This window comes from Salvelinus namaycush, chromosome 1 (assembly GCF_016432855.1).
Source record: "Salvelinus namaycush isolate Seneca chromosome 1, SaNama_1.0, whole genome shotgun sequence".
NCBI lineage: Eukaryota > Metazoa > Chordata > Actinopteri > Salmoniformes > Salmonidae > Salvelinus > Salvelinus namaycush.
The window spans coordinates 16,840,230-16,860,263 of NC_052307.1; the positions used below are offsets into that span (position 1 = coordinate 16,840,230).

A 20,034-nucleotide genomic window follows, 5' to 3' on the forward strand; every position below is an offset into this window, starting at 1 on the left:
GAGATCCATCGGCCAATTTCTTGGGCCACTATACCTATTTTGCCAATTGGACTGAACCTCTTTGCTACACGGAACCCTACTACTCAAATCAAATCTATTTATATAGCCCTTCTTACATCAGCTGATATCTCAAAGTGCTGTACAGAAACCCAGCCTAAAACCCCAAACAGCAAGCAATGCAGGTGTAGAAGCACGGTGGCTAGGAAAAACTCCCTAGAAAGGCCAAAACCTAGGAAGAAACCTAGAGAGGAACCAGGCTATGAGGGGTGGCCAGTCCTCTTCTGGCTGTGCCAGGTGGAGATTATAACAGAACATGGCCAAGATGTTCAAATGTTCATAAATGACCAGCATGGTCAAATAATAATAATCACAGTAGTTGTCGAGGGTGCAGCAAGTCAGCACCTCAGGAGTAAATGTCAGTTGGCTTTTCATAGCCGATCATTAAGAGTATCTCTACCGCTCCTGCGGTCTCTAGAGAGTTGAAAACAGCAGGTCTGGGACAGGTAGCACATCCGGTGAACGGGTCAGGGTTCCATAGCCGCAGGCAGAACAGTTGAAACTGGAGCAGCAGCACGGCCAGGCGGACTGGGGACAGCAAGGAGTCATCATGCAAGGTAGTCCTGAAGCATGGTCCTAGGGCTCAGGTCCTCCGAGAGAGAGAGAGAGAAAGAAAGAAAGAAAGAAAGAAAGAAAGAAAGAAAGAAAGAAAGAAAGAAAGAAAGAGAGAATTAGACTGTATATAGTCTTTTTCTTCTGTATTATGTTTGTTTATTCCATGTGTAACTCTGTGTTGTTGTTTGTGTCGAACTGCTTTGCTTTATCTTGGCCAGGTCGCAGTTGTAAATGAGAACTTGTTCTCAACTAGCCTACCTGGTTAAATAAAGGTGGAATAAAAAATAAAATAAAAAATAATTTCCTTGCTTCAGGGCCTGAGCTACAGGCAGTTAGATTTGGGTATGTCATTTAGGCGATTTTTTTTTTTTTTTAAAGGGGGCTATCCCTAAGAAGTTTTAACCAATATACTGTACTATAACTCGCTTGCCAGCCAGATGAAATGTTGATTACTTTTCCTGGCTCACTCCATTGTTCGATTGGATGGGCCTGAGTAGGCTACTACATTCAGACATGGCGGGAGAAACGGTGGAGCAGGCTACTGATAGAGAGCAAGAAGAAGCATATTTTTGTAGAGAAAGGATGAAATGCACAACAGAAGAGGAGACAATACTCGAAAGGCAACACTTTTGGAAAGTGATTGATGGGTTTAGATACTACAGGTACGGACTGCTTCAAAACAGCAGTATTAACGTTATATGTATGGTTGTTAGCGCGCGAGTTAATCCACAACAAAGTCCTTTGACCCAGACAGTGTCTGGCTAGTTTAATGGAGTAATGTCACAGACTACGCTACTGTATTTGGTAACGTTTTGTATTAAGATTTTAGAAAAGAGATGACTAGCTAATGATGATGCATTGCTAGCTAAAATCGATTCCTGTATTTATATCGGGGTCTGTTTTGGCTAATTACATGTTCCTATAGGTACCAAACCGAGGTGAAATGTGTTTTATATTGAATATTCGGTAGATATGTTATAGGTATATTCTAGGCATACTTTCAAGAATGCTAAATATTCCTCTCTCCTGTGGTCTGTGTGTAGGGAAACAGGCTCAATGGATTTAGCTTCTTCTGTGGATTTTATGTTGGTTTGCAACAAACGTTAATTACGGTGCATCACCTCCATCAACTGTACAGGAGTTTGGACCAGATACAGGGAAGGTGTAAATTCTAGAAAAATAAATACATACTTCAATACTACATCCCCTTAAGATTTTAGCAGCAGTTCATTTAAGCTTGGCTCTTCAACACCATTACTCCTTAAATCTAATAACAATATTTCCCTTTCCTTCCCATATTGCTGGCACTGAAAGAGAACGTGTTCTACTCAATGAGCTATACGGTGCATTTGGAAAGTATTCAGACCCCTTAATATTTTCCACATTTTGTTACATTACAGCCTTATTCTAAAATGGATCAAATAAAAAAGTCCTCAATCTGCACACAATACCCCATAATGACAAAGTGAAAACAGGTTTTTAGAAATTCTTGAAAATGTATTAAAAATAAAAAAGATATTCAGACCCTTTGCTATGAGAGTCGAAATTGAGCTCAGGTGCATCCTTTTTCCATTGATCATCCTTGAGATGTTTCTACAACTGGATTGGAGTCCACATGTGGTAAATGCAATTGTTTGGACATGATTTGGAAAGGCACACATCGGCCTATATAAAGTCCCACAGTTGACAGTGCATGTCAGAGCAAAAACCAAGCCTTGAGGTTGAAGGAATTGTCCGTAGAGCTCCGAGACAGGATTGTGTTGAGGCACAGGTCTGGGGAAGGGTACCAAAAAATGTCTGCAGCATTGAAGGTCCCCAAGAACACTGTGGCCTCCATCATTCTTAAAGGGAAGAAGTTTGGAACCACCAAGACTCTTCCGAGAGCTGGCTGCCTGGCCAAAGAGCAATCGGGGAAGAAGGGCCTTGGTCAGGGAGGTGACCAAGAACCCGATGATCGCTCTGAACCTTCCATAAGGACAACCATCTCTGCAGCACTCCACCAATTAGGTCTTTATATTAGAGTTGCCTGACGGAAGCCACTCCTCAGTAAAAGGCACATGACAGCCCGCTTGGAGTTTGCCAAAAGGCACCTAAAGGACTCTGACCATGAGAAAAAAGATTCTCTGGTCTGATGAAACCAAGATTTAACTTTTTGTCCTGAATGCCAAGTGTCATGTCTGGAGTAAACCTGGCACCATCCCTACGGGGAAGCATGGTGGTGGCAGCATCATGCTGAAGGAATGTTTTTCAGCGGCAGGGCCTGGGCGACTAGTCAAGATCGAGGGAAAGATGAATGGAGCGAACAGTGCACAGAGTACAGTGAGATCCTTGTTGAAAACCTGCTCCAGAGCACTCAGGACCTCAGACTGGGGCGAAGGTTCACCTTCCAACAGGACAGCGACCCTAAGCACACAGCCAAGATAACGCAGGAGTGGCTTCGGGACAAGTCTCTGAATGTCCTTGAGTGGCCCAGTCAAAGCCCGGACTTGAACCTGATCAAATATCTCTGAAAATAGCTGTGCGGCGACGTTCCCCATTAAACCTGACAGAGCTTGAGAGGATCTGCAGAGAAGGATGGGAGAAACTCTCCAAATACACGTGTGCCAAGCTTGTAGCGTCATACCTAAGAAGACTCAAGGCTGTAATCACTGCCAAAGGTGCTTCAACAAAGTACTGAGTAAATTTGAAAACATTTCTAACCTGTTTTTGCTTTGTTATTATGGGGCTTTGTGTGTAGATTGATGAGGGGGGGAACAATTTAATCCATTTTAGAATAACACGGAACCCAAACTGGCTGCGCGCATGCGCCATCGTGCATACATTTATTTAGCTAGCTTGCTGTTGCTAGCTAATTTGTCCTGGGATATAAACATTGAGTTGTTATTTTACCTGAAATGCACAAGGTCCTATACTCCGACAATTAATCCACACATAAAACGGTCAACCAAATCGTTTCTAGTCATCTCTCCTCCTTCCAGGCTTTTTCATTTTTAAACTTATATGGTGATTGGCATCTAAACTTTCATAGTATTACTAGGCTGACCGGCAAAACAGTTCGTCTTTCAATTACCCACGTGGGTATAACCAATGAGGAGATGCTACTATAAACCAATGAGGAGATGGGAGAGGCAGGACTTGCAGCGCGATCAGCGTCAGAAATAGAAAGGACTTCTATTTTAGCCCTTGACAACGCAGACTCTCGCGAGCAGTGTGGGTGCAATAATTGAATAACACAAATTTCTAAATTTATTTTGCAACGCTCGCGCACGCGACGCGAGCGGTATGGTCAGCCTGTAAGGCTGTAATAACAATGTGGAAAAAGTCAAGGGATTTGAATACTTTCCGAATGCACTGTATAGATAGATAGATAAATGCACACACACACAAAAAGTACATTTTTGTACATCCACACGATTTTGAATATAGAATTTTCATAGTCGTGGCGTGGCATGCTTTGTGTAAGAGCTAATGAAAATTGAAAGCAAAAAAATCTATTTTAAACAAAAAAAAGAGGCAGATTTGTCTATCCTCCCCCGAATCAGAATACATAATTTTTTTACATAATATTATTACACAAAAAATAAAAAGGTGTGTTTTTAAAAATGTTTATATATTTTTCTCTCTCCATCTGCTCCTGATTCAGAGTATACCATCTTCATAGTCATGGCATGCTTGGTTCAATAGCTATCGACGAAAGAACCAAATATCCAATAAAAAACAAATTTGACCTCTATAGCTGACCACCACCTCTGTTTATCTATTAGCTAGCAGCTAACTAGCACAGAAGCAAAGGAAGTGGAGCTAGCTAGCTCTAGAAAATAACAAAGATAAAAGATGATACTAAAACAATATGGGCTAAATTCCTGGCTGACAGAAAGACAAACATTTACATTTCAATACGGTTGCTCATGTTATTTACAAACAAGGTTATGCCTAGCCAATACAACCATGTTCACCAAGTAGAAGATGCTTAGAAAAGAAAGTGTTTTGTGGATCATTGTGTCAAGTCATTTTAAGAAGTCTGCATATTGAATTGAGTGTTTTCATAATTAAAAAAGGCTATGAAATATAGCTAGGATTCTATTTTCCCTTATGCTTTTCTGGACTCCCTTATCCCCATCTCCTGTTCACTTAATCTCAGGATGCATGTTCAGGAACGGGTGAATCGAGCAGAGCATCAGTTCCGGAGTCTTCCGGAGCATCATCATCAGCTGCCACTGCCCAGGGTCCTGCCCAACCTGGCCCGTATCCGGCGCAGTGTGGACCACAACCAGGACGTGCTGCATGCCATCATGCTCGACTGTGTCCACATGTTTGAGAACATGCAGTATGGCGAAGAGGTAAGCTGAAGGGTCAGAAAGGTCACACTCATGCATTCTCCTACACCTCAGTTACATTAGACACTAGCCTACTAACCTTGGTTACATTAGACACTAGGCTACTTCTAGCAATCAAACTACTGGAAGGCAATCATTTTCAATGAAAGGAGGAGACAAGGAGTCATTCAACGATTTAATCACTGGCGACTAGAGAGCAGACAGTTGAGAAAATTCCAACTACGCAAATTATCAGTACGACTCATTCAGAGGAGGGAGGGTCTGACTTACTAGCTTTGACACTGCTGGATAGGCAAACAACAAGTTTGCTGTTTTGCACGCTGTTCGGAAGATATCAAAGATTCCTTACTACAAGGTAACTTCTGGTGTAACCACCCTGTTAGTCCTCCTCTTCCTCGTGGTAGGAGAAGTAGTAGGCTGCATCTAGGTGTGCAGTGCAATAAAAACATAGTAGTACAAGTATACAGAAAAAATAAATAAAATGCAACAATTCCAGTTCATATGAGGAAATCAGTCAATTTAAATAAATAAATTGGGCCCTAATCTATGCATCTGTTGGTCACAGATACCTTAAACAAAATGGGCCTCAGGACCATGTCTGTGCATTCAAAGTGCCATCGATAAAATGCAATCGTGTTTGTTCAATGGGGCACTCTGTTCACAACGTTGACATCAGCAAACCGCTTGCCCACACGACGCCATACACCCTATTTGAGGTTGTGAGGCCGGTTAGACTTCCAAATTCTCTAAAATGACGACTTATGGTAGAGAAATTAACATTAAATTCTCTAGAAACAGCTCTGGTGGACATCCCTGCAGTCAGCATGCCAATTGCACGGTCCCTCAACTACTTGAGACATCTGTTGCATTGTGTTGTGACAAAACTGCACATTTTAGAGAGGCCTTTTATTGTCTTCGGCACAAGGTGCACCTGTGTAATGATCATGCTGTTTAATCAGCTTCTTGATATGCCACACCTGTCAGGTGGATGTATTATCTTGGCAAAGGAGAAGTGCTCACTAACAGGGATGTAAACAAATTTGTGCACAATTTGAGAGAAATTAGCTCTTTCTGGGATCTTTTATTTCAGCTCATGAAACATGGGCCCAACACTTTACATGTTGCGATTTTATATTTTTATTCAGTGTAGTTGGAGGTGCTGCAGATGTTTTTCTATTCTAGTATACCGCACAGCACAAAATTCACTAATTATTGTATTAGTGGAAATTATATTTAGTATAGATCTTAGATACATTTTCTGCCATGATCCTTTCATCATTGGATGCATTTGAAGAGTTAAAGTGAATCTGTCTTTCTGTCCAAGATGACCTGAGGAAGGTGCGTACGTCCTCCATGTTCGACATAGACAAGCTCAAATCCACCATTAAGCAGTTTGTGCGTGACTGGAGTGACATGTTTTGGCATGTTTACCTGCCTACGTATCGTAGATCGCAATCCCATAAGTCAAAAGGGCTAACTGGCTAGCTACTACTGGTAGCTAGCCACAAAGAATTGTTAGCTAGCTACCCACAAATAGTTGACATAATGTTAAACTCTATATTTAAAAATATATTTTACCCCGTTTTTGTGATATCCAATTGTCTCATCACTGCAACGCGAGACTCGGGAAAGGCGAAGGTCAAAAGCCGTGCGTCCTCTGAAACCCAACACAACCAAGCCGCACTTGGCACAATGCCCAATTAACCCGGAAGCCAGCCGCACAAATGTGTCGGAGGAAACACCATGCATCTGGCGACCCTGCGCCCAGTCCGCCACAGGAGTCGCTAGTGCGCGATGGGACAAGGACATCCCTGCCGGCCAACCCCTCCAATAACCTGGACGACACTGGGCCAAATTGTGCGCCACCCAATGGGTATCCCGGTCGTGGCCGGCTGCGACAGAGCCTGGACTTGAACTCAGAATCTCTAGCGGTACAGCTAGCACTGTGATGCAGTGCCTTAGACCATTACCCACTCGGGAGGACCTGGTTAGCTACATTATTACAATTCACATATAGCTAGCTGATAGTTATTAAGTAAACCGGTTACATTATGTATATCTTGTTTCGTCTCTATTGCCATTGTCCTGTCTGGAAGGCAGTTCAGTGAGTGGGTAAGTCAATAGGGATAACTAGCTAGCCACAAAGAATTGGTAGCTACCCACGAAAAATGTACATCTATCTTGCATAACATTTAGTTTTAGGTCATTCTTGCCTGTTTATCTAGCTGGGTAGCTAGATTATTATGATTAACATATCTAGCTGGATTATTATGATTAACATATCCAGCTGATAATTCTGAAATAAAACGTTTGCTTTGTGTATATCTTGTTTCGTCTATTGTTGGCATTGTCCTGGCTGGAAGAAGGTTCAGTGAATGGGGAGGTGAGGTAATACAGTTGGGGGAGTGCGAGTGCTTCTCAAATGTAATGTTTTATGAATCCTCCACACTCCTCACAAGAGCGTACTCAAGAGGATGTCTTCGGAGAATGCACTCGGAGCATGACAGTGTGAAGCACGGTAGTATGCATATTGAGAAACATTGTGTCTTTCACTGCAGGTGGAGAGAGAGTCTGTCCCCACCACCTACACTAAGAATTATCAGTCCATGCTGAAGTACCTGTATGACTGTGTTTTCTTCGTGGCACGGAAACCTGACCATCTGAATGCCAACGGGCTCCAGGTGGTCTACGAGAACAGACTGGAAGCGTTGCCACGGCGAGAGAGCTGTGGCAATCTAACGTGACATTACAGCGCAACGACCGATTGGCTGCCGTCGAGAGCATAAAAAAAAAAAAGAGTAAGATGACAGAAACACAAGACAATGGAAAGATTTGCTTTAAATGTGCTTATTTTCTATATCTCATTGCCGGGAACTCCCCGATCACCTTATGTCCAAGCCTTTGAGATTGAGACGGACACCTATAATGGACTGAAATGACTACATCATTCAGCCCTTGGACTGTTTGTCTTCAGTTAGATGTAAGGTGACGTCTCCATGCTGACCTGATGTGGTTGCATGCGTGTTAGACCCGCCTCTACAGCTTCCCAATGTATTTATTTTGTAAAATACAGTGACCAACTCTGGCTATTTATAGTACTTTCTCACTGGGAAAAGTCAGTTGCTGGAGTTGGTAATACTGAGGATCGGACAAAGTTGTATGATTTGAATTTCAGCATTATAAACTGGATCTAGCTACTGCCTCACGTAACAATAAAGGAAAACACCATTTAAGAAAAAAATGTAGTTGACATTTTAGTCTAATTTTGAATGGTATTGTTCATGACGCAATTCAAGTTTATTTGATCAAGAAGGAGATCTATTTAGAATGAATCTCCTATATTCCCTCTGTTTGCAGCTAGACAGAAATCAGTTGAAGCATTATGACCAACTATGATCAATGTAATTATTCTACAACAATTCCCTTTTGTCAATTACTGAAGACTATACAGCCAGGTAGATCTAGAAGTTACAGACGATAAACATCAGTGGTGAATCCTTTATCATATCAATAAAATTGGTACACAGCACATGAAAGGGAGATTCCATAGTTGTATATAATTAACGGGAGATCTGATTGTCCCAATGACCATGTATATGAAGGACTGTCCTAATCAATTGAATGCCCTATTTGGCCATCTCAATAATGCTTTCTCAAGCAACATGGCCTCTATCAGGTGGTGTGAAAGGAAGGCCTGGAAAATCACCCACTTCATTTGCTTACACACACACATACTGACTACACATACAATCATACATGCTGCTTCATATATGCTGCTGCTACTCTGTTTATCATATAATCTGATGCCTACTCACCATGTCCCTATATATACACCTACCCCTACCACTCCAGTATCCCTGCACATTGTAAATATGGTATTGGCACTGACCCAGGAACTGAGCCTCTGTATAGCTTATTTACTTTCATGTTCATATAATTTCTATTTGTCGTGTGTTTTGGTTCTACTTGACTTTTTGAAATAAATATATTCCTACTGATATTTATTAATGCATTGTTGGTAAAGCTCAAGCAAAAAATACATTTCACTGTACTTGTGCACGTGACAAACTTGAAACGGTAGGTGGAGCAATATTTTCTAGCTGGAATCCTTGGGACATCCTTACCCAATTTAAATGTAAAATGTTTAGGGTGGGGTATTCAACTGTTACCCTACGAGGTTCGACTGGAGGCAGCTGGTTTTCTGTTCTACCTGATAACTCATTTCACACACCTGCCATCCAATGTCTAAACCAGTCCCTGATTAGAGGGGAACAATGAGGGGGAAAAATACAGTGGAACTGGCTCCGAGGTTCAGAGTTGCGTTTGAGGTGAGTAGCACACAGACTAAAAATAAGGTTCAATGTATGAACGTCCCAATGATACCAGATAGCACTAACCCTGTTGGTGCGGAGAAGAGCCTTGATAGTGGTGGGCGGGATACAGGATACATCCTCTCATTGGTTTCCACAAGATAAGACAGCCACAAAGTCAAAATTGGCTGTATCGTAACATTTCATGAAAACAAACGTGATTTTAGTTGTTAATATACAGTTAGCAGTGTGGTTAAGGTTAGTTTTAAAATCAGAATTTAAATTGTAGAAATAGGCGGGGTTTATGACTTTGTTAACGAGTGACAACCACTCTCATTGGCCAGACCGCGTGTGTGTAATTTACACAGTAAGTGGTGCGCGGCTCAGTCAAAACATTGATGATACCTGTTGTTGATGCTTGAAAGATTCCACGCAAAACTTATCTGGCACTCTGAAATATTTGGACAACGTGTACTCATGACGAAAAGGCGAGCTGAAGACGTTTTGTTCCACGACACGCCTGTTAAAAGATCATGTTTTCGTCCGCTTGACAAATTTGATACGCAGTTAGAAAGCATGGCTGCAGCCGGGTGCGTGAGTCCGCCATCTCTGCTCGCTTTGTTGGGGAGACGCTGCAAAAAGAGACCGTATTATTTCGAAGATCAGGAGGAACATCAAGAAACACTTAAACTTCGTAAGCTGTCAAATAGTGACCATCGGGTCAGTGCACCACAGAGTGTGCTGGTAAAGAATTCTGGAAGTTTCCGAGAGAGTGCATCTGCGAACTCTGGTTGCTCAACGGTGACCTCTAAGAAACGTGCACGAGATAACACTGTCACAAGATACGATGCTCCAAGGATTGTAAGTACATATATGTTACTGCTGCCTAGAAAGTGTATACTGGAACAAACTGCACAAGGTTGGAATTGTTGTAATCAACATCCATTGAGCGCAATACTTGAGGTGTCCACAAGATGTTGCACGTTGTATTTTTTCAGTACCCATTCTTCCTTTCAAACCATGTCACTAATTCAGTTCTTAAGTCACCACTACAACAGTTTATTGTTTATTTTCCATTAATTAATTATTAAACGCTCTCCCTCTTCACCTCTAGGTCACACACAAAGATGATGATGGCAATGACCTATGCACTTTCAACTCATTCCAGTACTGGAGGGTCCCTCTACCTGAGCTGGACATTTCACTCCTTCAGAATGGAAACCTCTCTGGATCAAATGGAGAACCCCCTGCCAAAGAATTATCCTGTGAAGCCATGGAGTCATAAATTTTAATTCATGGTCTGCCCACCATGGAACTCTTATATGAGAGGTGGCCACCAGTGGAGGCTGGTGGGAGAAGCTATAGGAGGACTGGCTTTTTGTAATGGCTTGAATAGAATTAATGGAACGGAGTCAAACGTGGTTTACATGTGTCTGATACCATTCCAGCCATTACAAGGAGTCTGTCTTCCTATAGCTCCTCCAACCAGACACACTGCCCATCAGAGCCATAGCTTTAGATCTATACTGTGTAGACCATGGGGTTCTCAAAGTGGGGTACGTAGACACCTGGCCAGATATCAAAATATATACTGAATATTACATTTGAACCTTAAATGTTATAAAATTAATATTACAAACAACATATTAAATTGCTTTTGGCCAAAGGATCTGTGGAATAAGTTTAAAGTGTGTAATACAGTGTGATATTATTAATCTACAATTGATGTTCTTAACCCTGGGCAACATGGGCCTGGGAGGCTCACAGGGATATTGGTATCCACAGTACTCCATAAATAATCAATTTGTCAACTCCATACTATTCCCCCAAATTTTTGTTTTGACATGAATGCACTGTAATTTAAGCTTTAAATCCGCAACGTTACCTTTCTGCCTCATGGCAAAATTGCAGCATATTATCTTTAAAGCTGCAACAACAAAACATCTCTGCCCCATGACACAATTTGTAGATTTGCAGGAAATTAGCTTTAAAACTGCAACATTTTCGCTCTTTCACCTGGCCTGAGACACTAACTCTAAAATCTGGCTACATGGTTATTGTACCTGCTTTGAACACAAGGATAAAGCTACATGTACAGTGCATTCGGAAAGTATTCAGACCCCTTTACAGCCTTATTCTGAAATGTATTAAATAATCCCCCTCCCTTTTCAATCTACACACAATACACATAACAAAGCAAAAACAGCAAATATCTGAAAAATAACTGAAATATCATATTTACATAAGTATTTAGACCCTTTACTCAGTACTTTGTTGAAGCACCTTTGCCTGTGATTAGAGCCTCGAGTATGCCGCTACCAGCTTGGCACGCCTGTATTTGGGGAGTTTTATCCCATTCTTCTCTGCAGATCCTCTCAAGCTCTGTCAGGCTGGATGGGGAGTGTGACAGCAGCTATTTTCAGGTCTCTCCAGAGATGGTTGATCGGGGTCATGTCCGGGCTCTAGCTGGGCCACTCAAGGACATTCAGAGACTTGTCCCGAAGCCATTCCTGCGTTGTCTTGGCTGTGTGCTTAGGGTCGTTGTCCTGTTGGAAGGTGAACCTTCACCCCAGTCAGGTCCTGAGCACTCTGGAACAGGTTTTCATCGAGGATCTTTGTACTTTGCTCTGTTAATCTTTCCCTCGATCCTGACTAGTCTCCCTGTCGATGAAAAATATCCCCACAGCATGATGCTGCCACCACCATGCTTCACCATAGGGATGGTGCCAAGTTTCCTCCAGACGTGAGGCTTGGCATTCAGGACAAAGAGTTCAATCTTGGTTTCATCAGAGCAGAGATTCTTGTTTCTCATGGTTTGAGAGTCCTTTAGGTGCCTTCTGGCAAACACCAAGCGGGCTGTCGTGCATTTTACTGAAGAGTGGCTTCTGTTGGGCCACTCTACCATAAAGGCCTGAATGGTGGAGTGCTGCTGATATGGTTGTCCTTCTGGAAGGTTCTCCCACCTCCACAGAGGAACTCTGAAGCTCTGTCCAAGTGACCATCGGGTTCTTGTCCACCTACCTGACCAAGACCCTTATCCCCGGACTTCTCCGTTTGGCCGGGCGGCCAGCTCTAAGAAGAGTATTGGTGGTTCCAAACTTCTTCCACTGTTCTTGGGGATCTTCAATGCTGCAGAATTTTTTTGGTACCCTTCCCCAGATCTGTGCCTCGACACAATCCTTTTCTAGAGCTCTACGGACAATTCCTTTGACCTCATGGCTTGGTTTTTGCTCTGACGTGCACTGTCAACTGTGGGACCAACAGGTGCGCCTTTCCAAATCATGTCCAATCAATTGAATTTACCACAGGTGAACTCCAGTCAAGTTGTAGAAACATCTCAAGGATCATCAATGGAAACAGGATGCACCTGAGCTCAATTTCGAGTCTCATAGCAAAGCGTCTGAATACTTATGTAAATAAGGTTTTTCTGTTTGACTTTTAATACATTTGCAAGAATTTCTAAAAACATGTTTTCGCTTTGTCATTATGGGGTATTGTGTTAATTTTAGAATAAGGCTGTAACGTAACAAAGTGGAAAAAGTAAAGGGGTCTGAATACTTTCCCAATGCACTATACATACCAGGGCTACAGTGTCATTACCATGGAAATACAACTATATCTATATGGCTTACAGCATGAAACCAGAGTAAAATTATTTCCGGCGAACTGGCCATCTGGCATTTGGCTGAAATGCCAGATGGGCTGGTCCATTTTTGGTCCAGTTGGCCTGTCTAACTAGCTATTTTTTTTGTGTGCAAAATGATCATTACTTGGCTAATAATGGGGGCCTCACGGAATACATGGGCTGGTGGGGGGGCCTTGGATAATAGGCCGATGTGTCAGAAATACCAGTCCGCCCCTGTGGCCCGGTATTTGTAAGAGTTTTTATAGACTGAACACTAATTGTTTTATTACTTTTAGGAGATAAATCATTGACATAGCGTCGTTAAATGCGTTCAGTGCTCCTTTTTTATCTTCATGTAGCCTACAGTGTATTGGAATGAAGGGATGAAATGTGTTGTGTATGCAGCTAGTTGTTGGTACATTAACCCACCCTGGCTACTTACTGATGGTTTTTCAAAGTGAATGGACTATTTTATTTGAACTTAACCTGTTGCTGTTGGTCATAGCTAGCTGTTGGATTCTTACTTTAAATAACATTCCAAATAGATGGATGGATTTATGGATGAAAGAATTGATGTATTAGTCAATGAATGTCTATGTTAAGGCAAACATACGGAAGTTGTTACTCTGTTTACAAATCTGCTCTTCAGTCTGTAAACTGCTGCTCAACATGTATACAGTACCAGTACATTCTTTGCGAGGTATTTTTTTCCCTTTGTCATTACAGAGTATTTTGTGTAGAAGTGAGGGGGATTTTTATTTTTTTAATCCATTTTGAATTTAGGCTGTAACACACCATTTTTTTTGTTTTGTTAAGTCAAGTGGTATGAATCCTTTCTGAAGGCACTGTAGGTAACACAAGGCAAGTTTGAGGTCTGTGTTGGTCTATACAGTTATCGCTTTGTACAATAAAACTATAAATATGTATACTGTTTATTGTTGAAATGACCAATGGGTGGGCGCTGCACTCCCTTTAAAGAATGGAGTACAGCAGACCACAACTTATTCCATGGGTGTTGGGTGAAGTGTGATCGATGGCGCACATGTTTACTGCACTCTGACAGCCATGTTCTTTGACCAAACAGGGTTGCCAAGGGCTTTCCTAGAGGCCATAACATTGTCCCAAAGTGCACTTTCACACCCCCCATTAGGGTTTTAAAAGCATTTGATTGGTGGTTGTGATGAGCACTAGCCATATGCAGCACCACCAACTCTTAGTGACGTGGTAAATGGAGAACAGGAGGTCCAAATCTTAGCCTTTTTTCAAGTGCGAAATCTACCGCGAAGAGTTTTGAAATCTTCCACATCCCCTTTGAATCAGCTGTTGTTTTCTCATGTAGAATAGCATGCCCACATTTAGAAACGATACGCAACTTATCCTTTTATATATAAAATATGTAGCATAACTAGCTACATTTCTTTTGACCACTACACACATGTATTTTGGGGATCTTCTTCTGTAAATGTAACTTTCCTGATGACATGCTAGTGGGACAGGAGAGTCATTTCATACAAGCACATGTGTTTCCTCTACTCAACTAACTTTGACCTTTTCCAAAAGGAGGCGAGGAGAGGACGCAAGGAATAGAGCAATCAAATTGAGATTCTCCCAGTGTGTTTATGGTGGAGGAAAGCATGAGATCTTCAAAGCCTTTGTGAAGGAATGACTGACCCTTGGACCAAGGCCTGGTTAAAGCCTGTCTCCAACAATGATCAGCCAATGAGGGAGCAGGGGAGCTGAATGACCCATGTGTTTAATTACTGTATAGGATAGATGTGTCAAGTATACGTATGGACCTATGTTAGGATCATTTGTGTGCCTATATGAATGCAGACAATGGTAAGTTTGGATAAGTTGTCTTTATATTATCTATATGGCTTCTCATACTGAAGGCAGTTCATTAGCAAGTTTCTATGAGTATTAGTGGTATGAAATTGCAAAATTGTAGCCTAACTGACTGCAAGATATTTAACTTTTTTAATTCATTTGAAGAAAGTCCTCCAAATGATTCCAAATCAGTCTTACTTTATTATATAATAATACAAGTGCTTCTTATATAAACTTAAAATAAAGTCAAATCGGCAAGAACTGAGGCTAAGTGAATTTATAGCGGGCATCGCATCTCATATATCTATTGTGACACAGTTGTGATTCAAATCTGTTCTATTTTTGCCTTTGTCACCATGTGTTTCTAGAAAACAATGCTATCTCTTCCTTGCTTTTCTTGTCAATGTGCTGTCCAAACGTTGTATTTGTACAGTGCACAGAGCCTGAGACGAATTTGGTATCTGTTTCATTAATCCACTGTTTATACAGTCCTAAAATGTGTTGCATGTCAGCAATCAAGTTTTCAAGATATTGTCACTTGCCACATAATTATGATGCAAAATGCTAATGAAAGTAATGAAAAAAATTCCCAAAAGAGAGTTTTTGAGTGCATTTGTCCAAAAAATCGAAGAACCTGAAATCAAAGTTTACATATGAGAACATTTGTCACTAACCCAAAAATGTGGGGTGTGCAAAACAAAAGCCTAAAGCTTGTTTGGTGCGTAAATTACGAGCTTGCTGAGATGACCGTGATGAATTTATATATTTTTGGGGGGCGGCAGGTAGCCTAGTGGTTAGAGTGTTGGGCCAGTAACCGAAATGTTGCTAGATCGAATACCCGAGCTGACAAGGTAAAAATCTGTCATTCTGCCCCTGAACAAGGCAGTTAACCCACTGTTCCTAGGCTGTCATTGTAAACTGAATGATATAAAATGAAGGTAAATCTCCTTTCTCTCTCTTTCACACACACCAGTGGCGGTCAGTGCCATTTAAGATGAGGGAGGACGTTACAATTTTTTTTACGAGCATGGCCTTATTTCTATTACAGAATATTGGATGATTGTCATCATTCACCCAGCTCAATATAACATCAATAGGTTTAGGCTGCTACATGATACTCAAATTTTCTCTATACCCATCATGAGGTTGCTACAACCTAGCCTATGAATGAAAGCTTACAACGTAGGCTAAGTTGTAAGCTCAAGATAAAAAAAATTGTAATCAAGGTGAGACAGTGACACATTCAATACCGCCTTCACACCTGCCTGCATCTATGCATCTAACTGATCTAGGGTGTAATCAGTCCAACCATTGTAAAACGAGAGTTTCTACGGGACAAATTCAGGTATGTTTATCTGAATTCATTCGGTGGAATGAATACACCCCTGATCAGACACAAACACAGTTCATTTTCATAGCAGCCACATACAAACAGCATGATCACTTTGCTAGTTGTATAATTCCTTCTCGCATCTATGCGCTCTCACATTTTCCCTTCGCTTGTGCACAACACATCAGCTTTCCAAGCCAAACCTTCATATCATATCCGCTAATCTCTACACACAGCCTAAGTTGTTGTCACCATGTTAGCTAACGTCATAGTCAACATAGCTAATAGAACGGGTTAGTAAACCCGCTACAATCATGCAGTACAGTGTACAGTCAGCAAGCATTTTAGTAGTTACACTGGCGGGCCCCGGTGGCAATAAATTAATAAAACCAAAAGCTTACCTTAACTTGGAATAGTTCCCGTGTTGGATAGCCAGCTAGCTAACATAGGATCCCTCTCTGAGCCTGGTGTTTGAGTGGGCTAAACTATCTAGATGCATTCGCTAGCTAAGTAAGTGAAAGTGAAAAACAAATACAAGGAAGTATAGCTCTCATTTGCTTCTCCTTCATTTTTAAATAAATGTGTTTGAAAACTGTTTGATTGTCTTTCTCTATGAGTCAACTATTCACCACATTTTATGCACTGCAGTGCCAGCTAGCTATAGCTTATGCTTTCAGTACTATATTCATTCTCTGATCCTTTGATTGGTGGACATGTCAGTTCATGCTGCAAGAGCTGTGATAGGTTGGAGGACGTTGTCATAATTACTGTGTAAATCTATGGGGGTGAGAACCATGAGCCTCCTAGGTTTTGCATTGAAGTCAATGTACACAGAGGAGGATGGAAACTACACATGCACACAACACTCAACAACACTCAAGGTCTGAAGCATGTTAGATAATCACAGGAAAGGGATGTGTGTATGTTTCTATTTTGAGCTGGGCCAATGTTGAGCAAGAGCCTTTCAGGAAATACATGATTGAGGCTCTGACGAATGTGGAGTAACATGACGAAGGCTCACTGTGATGTTGAGTGGTGGAGGGAGCTGGGCTACAGTCCAATGACATTGGTCTCGGTTTTCTCTCAGTCTTCAGAAATGAACAGACTGTTATGTTCGATTTGTTCTTATAGTCAGATACAGCATTAGGTAGCTTCTGTTAGACTGATAGCACAGCATTGATGTCTCTCACAAATTCTTCTCAAAAGGTTATGCGTTAGACATTGTAATAGTATCAAGGCTTTCATGGTATTCCTCCCCCAGAAAGCATTGTGTTAATTTGTTGTGTGTTGTGTTCCAGTCACGGAGATCTTGGATTGAAGACACCTTCTGCAAGAGAGCATGTGGTAAATTCATCCCAGCATGCCGAGACCTACACAGGTGAGCTGGAATTGGTATTTGCTGAGCAGTGTCAAAATCTCATATGATAATGGACAGTAGTGCTGGAATTATGATATTTACCGTGGTAGGCAGAAATGCTAACTTTTGGTAATGCTAACTGTTCTAGTAAAAGCGGTTATGTTGCTGATGTATAATTTCCTGTTTGTTGCAGATGTTTTCCAATGTGTCAAGTATGCCAAAACCTAATAAGGTATGACTTTGCTGACTGTGTGTTTGGTTGTGTGTGTGTGTGTGTGTGTGTGTGTGTGTGTGTGTGTGTGTGTGTGTGTGTGTGTGTGTGTGTGTGTGTGTGTGTGTGTGTGTGTGTGTGTGTGTGTTTTTAGAGTGAGATTGTCCATTTTAGTGTAAAAGTACACTTACAGAAAGTAATTCCATATACACTGAGTATGACAGAATGACCAGGTGAATCCAGGTGAAGGCTATGATCCCTTATTGATGTCACTTGTTAAATCCACTTTAATTATTGTAGATCAAGGGAAGGAGACAGGTTAACAAAATATTTTTAAGCTTTGAGACAATTGAGACATGGATTGTGTATGTGTGCCATTCAGAGGGTGAATTATTTTTAATTGAACTGGGTATGGTAGTAGGTGCCAAGAGTACCGGTTTGTGTCAAGAACTGAAACGCTGTTGGGTTTTTCACGCTCAACAGTTTCTCGTGTGTATCAACAATGGTCCACCACCAAAAGGACATCCAGCCAACTTGACACAACTGTGGGAAGCATTGGAGACAACATGGGCCAGCATCCTTGTGGAATACTTTCGACACCTTGTACAGTCCATGCCCCGACAAATTGAGGAAGGGGGTGCAACTCAATATTAGGAAGGTGTTCTTAATGTTTGGTATACTCAGTGTATACTATCACGACATTTATAGGAACAACAATGCATTTTTGTGCCAATGTTTTACAACCAGAAAGGTTTGAGTTTTGGCTCTCTCCCCCTAACCCCCAGATGCTGCTGTGGACGTCTGGTAGGGGAGCACACCTTGCTGGAGACTGGCCCTTCCATGTCCAGCTGGCCTGGGCCTGGGACAGGGCAGCAAGAGGAGTGGTCAGTGGAGTGCCACACACAAACCAGTGCCACCGATGCCTACGGAACCATTGACTTCCAGGACAGTGCTGGACGTAACTGCCATGCCAAGGTCTGTAGCTATTGCTGCGTTCATGTGCTAGTCGGAACTCAGAAATATCCAACTGGGAAACAAGGGGTGCAATGATGCCACCTGAGTTTCCCACTTGTATTTACCATTTAGAAGCTTGTTAGGAACGGTTTTGGATGTCTGAAACTCAGAGTAACAAAAACGTGGTGTTTGTGTGTCAAACTGTGCATGGGCAATATGCCAACTGCAGTGTAATGCCAAATAGGATGCCAACGAGGACTAGCTGTTATCTCATATTAATGTGTTTGACCTGACCATGCTTTTTGTGTTGACCGTTCAGTATGTTCGTGTTGCGGTCGATGCCAAGGCTGAGGCTCTGCTGCAGCTGATGCGGAGTGAATGGCAGATGGAACGGCCTAAACTACTGCTGACTGTTCATGGGGGGACAGAGAACTTCCCCCTCCCTCTCAAGGTTAGACAGGCCTTTAGCAAAGGCCTGATCACAGCAGCCCAGAGCACTGGAGCCTGGATACTCACAGACGGCATCAACACAGGTATGTGTGTGAAATAATGCTGATGAATTTGCAATTTGCTTTTAATGAAGACAGTAAGTACGTGTGGATGTCAGCATATGTGTGTGATTTTGGGCTCATTTTACATGTATTATACTGTGTGTGTGGTGTGTATTACATGTACTTGTTTATATGTGTTGTAGATCAGTTTATATGTGTTTGTATGTATATGCAGTGGCTTCGGAAAGTATTCAGACGCCTTGACTTGTTCCTCATTTTGTAATGTTACAGCCTTATTCTAAAATGTATTAAATAAAAAATAATACACACAATACCCCATAATGACAAAGCGAAAACATTTCTGTTAAAAAAAAATATATATATATTTACGTAAGTATTCAGACGCTTTGCTATGAGACTCGAAATTGAGGTCAGGTGCATCCTGTTTCCATTGATCATCCTTGAGATGTTTCTACAACTGGATTGGAGTCCACCTGTGGTAAATTCAATTGATTGGACATGATTGGAAAGGCACACATCTGTCCATATAAGGTCCCACAGTTGACAGTGCATGTCAGAGCAAAAATCAAGCCTTGAGGTCAAAGGAATTGTCCGTAGAATTCCGAGACAGGATTGTGTCGAGGCACAGGTCTGGGGAAGGGTACCAAAACATTTCTGCAGCATTGAAGGTCCCCAAGAACACAGTGGCCTCCATCATTCTTAAATTGAAGAAGTTTGGAACCACCAAGACTCTTCCTAGACCTGGCCGCCCGGCCAAACTGAGCAATCGGGGGAGAAGGGCCTTTCTCAAAGAGGTGACCAAGAACCCAATGGTCACTCTGATAGAGCTCTTCTGTGGAGATGGGAGAAACTTCCATAAGGACAACCATCTCTGCAGCACTCCAGAAATCAGGCCTGGTAGAGTGGCCAGACAGAAGCCACTCCTCAGTAAAAGGCATATGACAGTTCGCTTGGAGTTT

The 20,034-nt window shown here is 41.9% G+C and overlaps 2 protein-coding genes and 1 long non-coding RNA gene across 3 annotated transcripts in view; all 3 read left to right on the forward strand.

Moving 5' to 3' along the window:
- Positions 1 to 1,095: 1,095 nt before the first annotated feature.
- Positions 1,096 to 8,182, forward strand: LOC120052409 (carnosine N-methyltransferase-like). Its single transcript, XM_038999333.1, has 3 exons — positions 1,096 to 1,274; positions 4,754 to 4,952; positions 7,508 to 8,182. Exons 1-3 carry the CDS (start codon positions 1,096 to 1,098, stop codon positions 7,691 to 7,693), a joined length of 564 nt encoding a protein of 187 aa, XP_038855261.1. The 3' UTR covers positions 7,694 to 8,182.
- A 1,271-nt stretch (positions 8,183 to 9,453) lies between these two features.
- Positions 9,454 to 10,928, forward strand: LOC120052480. Its single transcript, XR_005477379.1, has 2 exons — positions 9,454 to 10,120; positions 10,374 to 10,928. It is a non-coding gene; the product is annotated as an uncharacterized LOC120052480 (long non-coding RNA).
- A 4,715-nt stretch (positions 10,929 to 15,643) lies between these two features.
- Positions 15,644 to 20,034, forward strand: part of LOC120050646 (transient receptor potential cation channel subfamily M member 6-like) — a 44,884-nt gene continuing 40,493 nt past the window's right edge. Inside the window, 5 exon segments of the mRNA XM_038997229.1 lie at positions 15,644 to 15,649; positions 17,340 to 17,419; positions 17,592 to 17,630; positions 18,395 to 18,584; positions 18,883 to 19,096. Of these exon segments, the coding sequence (XP_038853157.1) occupies positions 15,644 to 15,649; positions 17,340 to 17,419; positions 17,592 to 17,630; positions 18,395 to 18,584; positions 18,883 to 19,096 (529 nt within the window).